General features: G+C 41.4%; 1 protein-coding gene across 1 annotated transcript; it reads left to right on the top strand.

The window, feature by feature from the left end:
* The first annotated feature begins 895 nt into the window (after positions 1-895).
* On the top strand, positions 896-6,419 carry LOC133420353 (interferon-induced protein 44-like). Its single transcript, XM_061710031.1, has 5 exons — positions 896-926; positions 4,579-4,731; positions 4,828-4,996; positions 5,711-5,811; positions 5,905-6,419. Exons 2-5 carry the CDS (start codon positions 4,645-4,647, stop codon positions 6,064-6,066), a joined length of 519 nt encoding a protein of 172 aa, XP_061566015.1. The 5' UTR covers positions 896-926; positions 4,579-4,644; the 3' UTR covers positions 6,067-6,419.
* Positions 6,420-10,918: the final 4,499 nt, after the last annotated feature.

Here is a 10,918-nt window from a genome sequence, read left to right as displayed (position 1 = left end):
TTTCTTTCTTTCTTTCTTTCTTTCTTTCTTTCTTTCTATCCCTTACATATGCAGTTTTTGTTCCAGCTATGGGACCTCAACCTTCAAGACGTAAGTAAAATGAATACGACCATGTAGTTAAGATGCCTGTGCCAACAGTTTCACTGCTATTCTTGTACCCCCCCCCCCAAATACAGTTAAATACTACATGTTTGTCAAAATAAATGTTTTTTAAGAATTATCTGACTAAATCTTTGCATTTATAAGCAGCAGCACCAGCACCACGTAAGTAGAGAAAGCTCGCATCTCTCTCCCTCTCTCACTCCAGTGCTCCAGGAAAACATGCCCCACCCTTAACTCTCTGAACCTCCTTCCTCTCCTCCTCCCCCATTGCATGTGCACGAGCATGAACCCCCCTCCTGTTGATCCATATTTGCTGTGGTTTTTGGCCACAGCGGCTCTGCTCTGCTGGTTTATTTTGCTTTTAATATTTATAAGGTGGGCAGCAACGGCTTGGTGAGGAGATATTAAGCAAATGTGACAAAAGGTGGTTAGAAATTGAAATTATTTAAATTGTTTAGAATTCAAATTCTGAGTACTCATAAGATACTTTATAGTGAAACTGAAACAGCAGTTTGATTTTTCTTTCTTACCTAAAAGTCTTACATCTGTCTTGTGTTTAGGTCCGCCCCCACCACCTTCCCCAAAGTGTAAGTGATACACATCTCGGTACATGCAGTACACACACACACACACACACACACACACACACACACACACACACACACACACACACACACACACACACACACACACACACACACACACACACACACACACACACACAACTGAGTGTGTACTGTCGCATGACTAATATTTTCTGAATTAACTGAATTAATTGCTCCTTTGTCAGTATTGGGAGATCCTTGGAGACAAATATCGTGGGAGTGAGTATATCTTTATTTTCTACACTTATATGGTGACAGTAGTGCTAGCTAATATTGCTTGTCTTCTTATGTTTATTTTCTAAAAAAAAAGAAAAAAGAACCATATTTTCAGCTCCAGCAGTGTGGCTCACTGGCTGGCCGTGCCATCGTGTTTCACTGAAATATCCCATAGTTGTAAAACAGATAGATACCATGGAGTGAGAACTCCTAGATGGATCTGTTTTAGTGCACAAAGGAAAAAACAACACACCTCTGACGCACAACCAGAGACTTTGAGACAGGATGCAGCAGGTAATGATGATGACTTACCTTCAGGACTTTTTAAAAAACTGATGGGATACCTTATAGAAGTATGAGAAGCTAGCAAGCATTGCTACGACTATCCCCCAAAAATGCAAAATACACAAAAATATCTCACTCACTCACTCACTCACTCACTCACTCACTCACTCACTCACTCACTCACTCACTCACTCACTCACTCACTCACTCACTCACTCACTCACTCACTCACTCACTCACTCACTCACTCACTCACTCACTCACTCACTCACTCATCTTCTTCCGCTTATCCGTTCCCGGGTCGCGGGGGCAGCAGCCTCAGCAGGGATGCCCAGACTGCCTCTTCCGGGGGGAGTCTGAGACGTTCCCAGGCCAGCCGAGAGACATAGGGCCTGATTTACTAAAGGTTTGCGTGCGTAAAAACGTGTGCAAACTTGACATCACTCGCAAACCAATGTGCAAGCTGATCTACTAACAGCGTGCAAAGAGGACTGCGCCTCTCAAATGAGCAAAATAGCACACGCTGTTCATTTAGTACTTTTGCCCTGATGAATAATCAATATGGGGCGTACCCGCCAGAAAGCGCTAAATACTGGGAGGGGAAAATGCAAATAGGTTCATTTACCACACGCAATGAGATTTACCAAGCCTGAAAGTAATTGCGCGTATTGTGATTGCGTCTGTATTTAATACGTTCGAAAGGAAGGTGCTAATCTGCCCAGCATTACGCACCGATGGCTGCTGTTATTGTGGCAAGGAGGCGACATTGCCAAAGTCTTTCGGACTCGTGTAAATTTGTTTGGAATGAATGAAAACCAGATAGTTGAAACATATCGACTATCTAGCGCTTCCATCTTGGAGCTGTTGAATGAGTTAAGGGCTGATTTGGAGCCGGTCACAAGCAGGAGTAACGCCATATCTGCCTTGCCGAAACTGCTCTCAACTCTTCATTTCCTCGCATCATGGTCATTCCAGCGCACTGTAGCAGTCTTTCAGGTGTGCTGTCCACTGTCCTCAACGCTCTGTTACGCAGGATGGGCAGGCACATACGGTTCCCATCCACTCGGGACGCACTGAATGATGTCAAACACGGATTTTATGCAGTTGCTGTGTTTTATTTGAATGTTAAATCGAGTATTATTCAGCAAAAGGTTGCCACAGGAGGCACATTCATTTTTTTATTTGTGATAATAAATAAACCACGTGTTTTCATGGAGAAAAAAGTGTTTCTTATTGTGCGCCTATACTTGTTCTGCAGTTGGCTCTAGCGTGTCATACCCCGGTATCCCAGTTATCTGCTCCTCGCAGAAGGTGAGCTGCACCTGCTGCTCAATGCTGGTTAGATGCATCTCCTCCGCAGGCCCTTCACCTGTCTTGTTTGCCGAAGTTTTATTAAAGGCCACTTTTTCTTTAGTTCTTCGCCTTATATCTTGCCACCTTCTTGCGTTTCTTTTGGTAATGTTTACATTTCTTTGCTGTAGTTCATGAATGTGTTTATTTGCCTCTTCCACTAATATCTCTAACTCCAACTCATCAAATTTCATTTTGCGCTTGCGACTATCCTGCTTTCCATCCAGATTCTCCATGGCGCAAAGTTTGCGCTGCGAACCGTAAGACACGCAACACCTCATTTAAATACTGCGGTTTGCACCTGTTATCAATTGCGCACGCAATCTTAGTTGATCACCCGCAAAACACACAACAACAGCACGTGCAAAACTTTTTCAGTGCACACGCAATTTAGTACTCTTTATTTAGGATCTTAGTAAATCGGGCCCATAGTCTCTCCAGCACACAAAAATATATATATTTAAATATTATCACATACCCTTATTATTTGAATCCTTACTTAAGTTACAAAGCATATTTCTGGACTGTGAGAGGAAGCCATGGTACCTGGATAAAACCCAGACATTGATGGGGAGAACATGTAAACTAAACAGAGATATTCCTGTCAGGCCTCAAAAAGCAGGAACCCTCTTCCTCAGAGGCATCAGTGAGACCCATGTTCAAAACTGTTTTATTAAATGATATTCTTTGTTTCTGCATGTCAACAGAAACAATGAGAAAGATCTGAAGTACGTGAGGGACTATCAACCACAAAATGATCAAATCAGTCATCTCAGAATTTTGCTCTACGGACCAGTCGGTGCTGGAAAGTCCAGCCTCATCAACTCTTTCAGCAGTGTTGTCAGAGGGAGAATGGCCCTCCCGGCGTCAGCCAGCAGTGCCAGCTCTGACCAAAGTCACACAAAGAAGGTTCGTCTGACCATTTGAAATAAATATGCTTTCTGATCTGGATATTTTCACCATACAGTACCTAGCTAATTTACCTAATTAAAACTATAAACTACAACAGTACGTTTATATACTGTCATGCACCCTAAACAGTATAATTGTTTGAAGATAGACTGGATCTTTGGAGCTGCTCCGATGTGCACAGCCAGACTTTGTTTGTTAAAAGAATTTACATCATTTACTGTCTGATTAAGACAATATGATATTTTTATGCAAAACTCAGAAGCCTTTCTTCTCTTTTGATCCTACGTTTCCTTATGTGAAAGCCTGTTAAAAATCATTTATTCTTACCGAGTGGTTACAACCTCAGATGACCGACATCTAACTTGACAAAAAAGACAAAAAGGAAGATAAAAAAGATGTTAGAAATATTTAATATCTACATTATTCAATGGGGATGCGTCAACATCTTTGGGACTTAGATTATTTTCTTTCAGTCTCAGAGTTTAATAAGAAGGTATTCATATCATTCTCTGACCAAGTCTGTGTTTGTCTGACTCAGATTAGTCGCTGGAAGTAGATTGCTACCTCTAACATCTGTGAAAAACACATCTTCCTAATAACTCCAAAATGCTTTTATTTACATTTTATGACTGTTATCTTGTGTAGAAGAAATCATATAAAATGAGTTCCAAAATATTATTTATTATGTATAATGTATTTAACTGGCACAGTATTTGCCTCCAGCCATACTGTTAATGTGCAATCAGTGTATCATGTCATAGAGTATAATAGTCTTTGAAAATCCTTCAATAACATTTTTATGATGAGTTAAAGGGCCACTGTCCAGTACGACTACTTGGTGTAGGGTGTTTTTTTTGTATGTTTTGTCACACTGGGATGAAAGATGTGAACTGCTCCAGCACCTAAGACACAGAAGTGAGGAGGTTGTCACAAATTTGATCTCTAATGAAAACAATCTTATTTAAAAAGATCTTTTCTGTATTAGTCTATTTATTATTCTGTGAGTTATCTGAATAAACATGTTGTTGCCAACCTTAAGCAGTGCTAACACAAATTTGTGGTGGTTGCATCATAAATTGATTTTCTCAATTTCTGGTTGATCTTACAGTATCAAACCCATAAAATCCCGAAGGAAGGAAGAGGAAACTTCTACCCCTTTGTGTTCAATGACATCATGGGTTTGGAAGAAGGGGATGGAAACGGAGTTAGTCCACATGACATCAAACTGGCTCTGGAGGGACATGTGAAAGAGAAACATAAGGTTGTTACATACGTCCTTCATTTACTTTGTTTGATGAAGAATAATACGCTCTCTCTGTTTAATTTTCCAGACTTCTGTACATTTGTATTTCTGCAGTTCAATCCTCTATCTCCTCTGTCCCATCGCGATCCTGGCTACAAGGCCTCACCATCGCTTGATGACAAAGTCCATGTTCTGGTTTGTGTTTATTCTGCCAATGCCAGTGAATTGAAATCCTCCGTTTTAGAAAAAATGAAGGACATCAGAGAAGCAGCCAGTGAGTTGGGTAAGAAACCATAAGACAGTAGAGGGGATCAGAGAGAGATGAACTCTGTACCGTTTTAAAATAAGTTCAGGAAAATGTTAATATTTTTGTTGTATTGTTGTATTGTATTATGGTGAAAAAAACTATGCTGAATGCCATTACTTACATATGAATTATGAAGTGTGAAGATGTTGTGTCACAAAGGTTTGCAGCTGCTTAAAGGTTTTAGTCCTGTCTTTAAAAAAATGGTGTTGCACTTGATTGATGACAAGTCAAGTGTTAAAATCAGCTCCCACAGATTGAGTCTTTTTTTTTTCAGGTTTATGAGTTTTATTTAGCACTCTCGAGATTTCTGAAAATGTAAGACTTTTTTTTCCAATCCTGGAAGACCGTTAAGATTACAGCAAATACATCCTAAATAATATTTGTTACGTTCAAGAAAAACATAACAGTGTATAACTAAAATGTCTAAAACAAACTCCCAAAAAACCTTCAATGAACATTTATTTTGAAATATATCTAAAGAAGGTACCATATACACACTTTTGCTGAATTAATTTTCGGCCTCAAATGGCTTGCAAAACTTGATATGAGACATTTTCATAATTACATTGTAAGTATGTATAATTACAAAACACATTATTCATACTTCTGTCTAGTCTTAAAGCATGATAATGCTCATGTTGAGCAAGTATTCATGCTAAAATAGACAAAAATACACCTTCTTATCTGCAGATATTCCTCAACTGGCTATTCTCACCCACATTGATGAGGCATGTGGTGAAACTGAAAAGAGCCTGAGGAACGTCTACAACAGCAAATATCTGAGGAAAAAGGTGAATTTCAGCTGGAGCCTTTTATAATGTGAGGTTAGACCCACAGAGGTAAACATTGAAGTTACAATAAAATGTTTTTCATTTTAATTTTAGATGTCAGACTTCAGCTCCGCACTGGGGATTCCAATGAACTGCATTCTCCCTGTGAAGAACTACAGTGATGAAACCAGCTTAGATGAGGATGCCAACACTCTGATCCTGAATGCGCTGAAACTGATGACTGACTTTGGCGATGACTTCATCAACAATCTATAAAGAGGCAGCGTGTACTTTTGATGATTGTCACTGGATGAATTATGGCTTTGCTTACCAGGATGAAAAAATTAACATTTTTTATAACCAAAAAAAAATGGCACAAAATAAAACCTAAACGTGAAATGAATAAACTCCAATCTCCATGGACAGACACACTTTGTCATGATTTTTTGAAAGAGAACCCATGTTGCACACTTGCATTTAAGTACCAGCATGTGAAAAAGACAGAAATGTCTCTGTGTAATAAATGTCTCTGTATTAATATTGTTCGTATTTTGTTTCTTGTATACACCACACAAGCCCATATATAGATGTCCATCACCCATCCTGTAAACTACTGTCAAAATTAAAGTATGTTTGGAAAAGTATCTCGAAACTCTGTCAAAGGAATCTATCAAACCAGCAACACCCACCAGTGTCCCAATCTTTCTCAATTTTACCTCAATAGCTTTCAGGTCATGTGATCAATTAACTCAAAATCAGTGTGGGATACTGTCCTGGTTGCATGACATACACCTCTTCTTGTCACATTTAAAATCTCTTCATAATTATCAACTCAATTCAACCTTCTTTTATTGCCACTCGGCTAGGCCGGTGGAATTAGTTTCATGGTGCAGGTGGTAGCTGCAACAATACACCATCAGTACAAAAGGCAGAATGTTTTCCAGAGTAAAAAGAGTAATAACAAGCAGACAAAATGGACAAGGCACACAACAGCACATATCAGACAGGACCACCGAAATAGGACAAGGAATTAAGCGTTAAGTAGTCATGCGGCCGAGGGAAAGAAAGAGTCGTATCTCTTGTTCCTTACTACGCTACTTCGGGCCGACAGCAGCGTCTGTAACCGACTCATCCAGCCACATCTCAGTAAGGCAGATCGCCGAGCAGTTCTTAAAGTCCACGTCATTTTGGATCAGCAGCAGGAGTTCGTCGAACTTGTTCCTGAATGACCGGACGTTGGCGAGCCATAGAGACGGTAGGGCAGGCTTGAAGGGGCTTCTCTGTTGACGGGGGAATGCCCGCCTGCCACGGTGTTGTTCATGCCGGGTCCAGCGGTTCCAGGTGTAGACTCCTGTTGGGCTCAGCCCATGTGAAAGTATGATGATGAATTCATACTATGTGCGATCGGAGGAACATTACATTCAATTCAATTCAATTCAATTTTATTTATATAGCGTCTAATACAACAGAGTTGTCTCTAGACGCTTTACAGAGACCCATACCCAGAACATGACCCCCGAGCAGTTATTACATAAACAATGGCAGGTAAAAACTCCCCTGGTGGGAGAAAAACCTTAAGCCAAACAGTGGCAAGGAAAAACTCCCCTTTAGGAGGGAAGAAACCTTGAGCAGGACCAGGCTCATCAGGGGGGACCCTCCTGCCGAGGGCCAGACTGGTGGGTCAGGACGGCAACAGCACAGCAGGCAGATGGAAGCAGCAACGGGATGACCGGGGGTGGGGACCGCAGGCCAGCACACAGCTCCCGAAGCTCCGGCCCAATCAGCAAGTCCCAGGTTGGGGTGCAGGGTCAGGAAAAAACTTGTGCTCCGTAATGCAAGCTACAAGCCACCCACGGCCACCTGCAGGACAAAAGAGAGAAAAGGGAGGAGAAGGGGGGGCCAGCAACGGGATGACCAGGGGTGGGGACCGCAGGCCAGCACGCAGCTCCCGAAGCTCCGGCCCAATCAGCAAGTCCCAGGTTGGGGTGCAGGGTCGGGGAAAGACTTGTGCTCCGTAATGCAAGCTACAAGCCATCCACGACCACCTGCAGGTTCCGGTGTCCGGCAAAGGATGCTGCAACATGGACAAAAGAGAGAAAAGGGAGGAGAAGGGGGGGCCAGCACAAGAAACCACAGGAGCGACTCTGACACACTAAAGTTTACACTACCTAGAGATTTACCAACACCAGCTAGAGGTTTACTAAACACTAACTATAGGCTTTACTAAACAGAAATGTTTTAAGTTTAGTTTTAAAGGTGGAGGTGGTGTCAGCCCCCTTAACCCAGATTGGAAGTTGGTTCCATAGTAGTGGCGCCTGATAGCAGAACGCCCGCCCTCCAAATCTACATTTAGATACTCTAGGAACTACAAGTAAACCTGCACTCTGAGAACGGAGAGCTCTGACAGGAACATAAGGCACTATCAGGTCTTGCAAATAATGCGGAGCTAAGCCGTTTTGGGCTTTATACGCAAGTAATACAATTTTAAATTGGATTCTGAATTTTACGGGTAACCAACGGAGCGACGCTAACACTGGAGAGACGTGGTCTCTCCTGCTAATTCCTGTCAGTACTCGTGCTGCTGCATTATGGATCAGCTGGAGCCTATTCAGCAAATTACTTGGACATCCTGCTAACAGCACATTACAGTAATCTAGTCTAGAAGATACAAACGCATGAACTAGTTTTTCTGCATCACTCTGTGAGAGGATTTTCCTAATCTTTGCAATATTACGGAGATGGAAAAAGGCTATTTTACAAACCTGATTGACATATGGTTTAAACGACAAATCCTGATCGAAAATAACACCAAGATTTCTCACAGTTGCACTGGAAGCCATCGCAACACCATCTAATCCCTTCCTAAGATGCTCTGGACCAAGAATGATAACCTCTGTTTTATCTGAATTTAGAAGCAGGAAATTTCTGGACATCCAGTCCTTGATGTCCCTAAGACATGCCTGAAGTTTAACTAACGGTTCTGTTTCATCCGGCTTCATAGACAAATAGAGCTGCGTATCATCAGCATAACAATGAAAGTGTATGCCGTGATTCTGGATTATACTTCCCAACGGCTGCATGTATAAACTGAACAAGATTGGCCCTAGCACTGAACCCTGCGGAACACCATAACAGACCCTTGACTGTTCTGAAGAAACCTCATGTACATGAACAAACTGGAACCTGTCAGATAGGTATGATTTAAACCAACATAGAGCTGTCCCTTTAATCCCAACAACATGCTCTAACCTGTGCAGTAAAATGCCATGATCTATAGTGTCAAAAGCAGCACTGAGGTCCAGTAGAACCAGTATGGACACTAATCCCTTATCTGAGGCCATAAGGAGGTCATTCGTGACTCGAACAAGTGCTGTCTCTGTGCTATGATGCATTCTGAACCCTGACTGAAAGACTTCAAACAGATCATTTCTATACAAATAGTCACATAACTGGCTTGAAACTGCCTTTTCCAGAATTTTAGACACAAATGGAAGGTTGGAAATTGGTCTATAATTAGCTAAGGTGTCTGGGTCAAGAGAAGGTTTTTTAAGTAAAGGTTTAATTACTGCGACTTTGAAAACCTGTGGTACATATCCTAAACTTAGGGATAAGTTAATTTGGTCCAGTATTGTCGTACCAATAAGAGAAAAAATATGTTTGAATAGTCGAGTCGGGATGGGGTCTAACATACATGTGGTTGACTTAGCTCTATTAACGAGTGAAGTCAGCTCAGGGAGGTCTATAGGATCAAAACAGTCTAGAGACAGGTCAGAGCCTAGGGAAGTCGCTAAAGCTGAAGAAACACCTACAACCGGCTGGTTGATTTCTTCTCTAATTCTCGCGATTTTACTGTTGAAGAAGCCCATAAAGTCCTCACTACTGAGAGCTGCAGGAATGCACGGCTCAACAGAGTTGTGACTCTTTGTCAGCCTGGCTACAGTGCTGAACAGAAAACGTGGGTTACTTTTGTTATCCTCTATCAACGTTGAATAATAAGCTGTTCTGGCTTTGCGAATGGCTTTTTTATATACTATTAGAATATCTTTCCATTCACGATGAGAGTCTACAGACCTACAAGAGTACCACTTCCTTTCCATTTTACGCACGTTTTGTTTCAACATGCGGATATCTGAATTATACCAGGGAGTTAAGCTCCTGTGGCTAGAAACCCTCCTTTTCAAAGGAGCAACTTCATCTAAAGCTGAATGCAACAAATCAGCAGTGTTACTAGCAAGGAAATCAACATCTGCAGAGGTAGAACCCAGGTCACTGGCCTCGACTACATCACTATTTCGCACTGTCGTAAGATAAGCAATGGCCTCCCTAAATTTAACAATAACTTCATCAGACAAACATCTGCTAAAATAATACCTCCTATTTTGCACTTCAACATCAACAAAATTAAATTCAAACGTTATTAAGTAATGGTCGGATAAAAGGGAGTTTACAGGTGACACCAACAGACCATCAGTTTCAACACCGTAGGTGACAACGAGATCGAGAGTATGATTAAAACAGTGCGTCGGTTTATCCACTTTTTGTGAGATACCCATTGATTCTAGAAGAGAATCGAACGCTAATTTAAGATTATCGCTTTCAACATCCATATGAATGTTAAAATCACCCACTATGATGAATTTATCTGTGCTGATCGATAATCCAGAAAGGAAATCTGAAAATTCAGACAAAAACTCCAGATACGCACCAGCAGGGGGCCGGTACACTACCACTAACACAACTGGCTTCTCTGATTTCCGGCTCGGAAATTTCAGACCAAGCATGAGGCTTTCAAATGTATTATAGTTGCACTTAGGTTCAATTTTTGTTTGGAGACCGGAGTTATAAATTGCTGCGACTCCTCCGCCTCGGCCCGTGCTTCTAGGAATGTGATGATTAAAGTAGCCGGGCGGAGTTGATTCATTCAAACTAACATACTCTTCCTCCTGTAACCATGTTTCTGTTAAGCAGAAAATATCACTCCTGCTCTCTGTAATTATATCATTTACTAACAGAGACTTAGAGCTTAATGATCGTATATTTAGTAGTCCGCATCTAATTTTTCGGTCTGTAATTGGTACCAAATGTGCATTGGTTTTAATTTTTACAAGGTTATCTTGGTTAACGCCTC

Source organism: Cololabis saira, chromosome 20 (genome assembly GCF_033807715.1).
Source record: "Cololabis saira isolate AMF1-May2022 chromosome 20, fColSai1.1, whole genome shotgun sequence".
NCBI lineage: Eukaryota > Metazoa > Chordata > Actinopteri > Beloniformes > Belonidae > Cololabis > Cololabis saira.
This window is presented reverse-complemented; position numbering and strand designations above follow the sequence as displayed.

Coding starts and splice junctions, on each gene's coding strand:
- LOC133420353 (XM_061710031.1), top strand. CDS start 4,645: ATGGGTTTGGAAGAAGGGGATGGAAACGGAGTTAGTCCACATGACATC. Junction 4,732..4,827: donor ATGTGAAAGAGAAACATAAG/GTTGTTACATAC, acceptor GTATTTCTGCAG/TTCAATCCTCTATCTCCTCT. Junction 4,997..5,710: donor AGAAGCAGCCAGTGAGTTGG/GTAAGAAACCAT, acceptor TCTTATCTGCAG/ATATTCCTCAACTGGCTATT.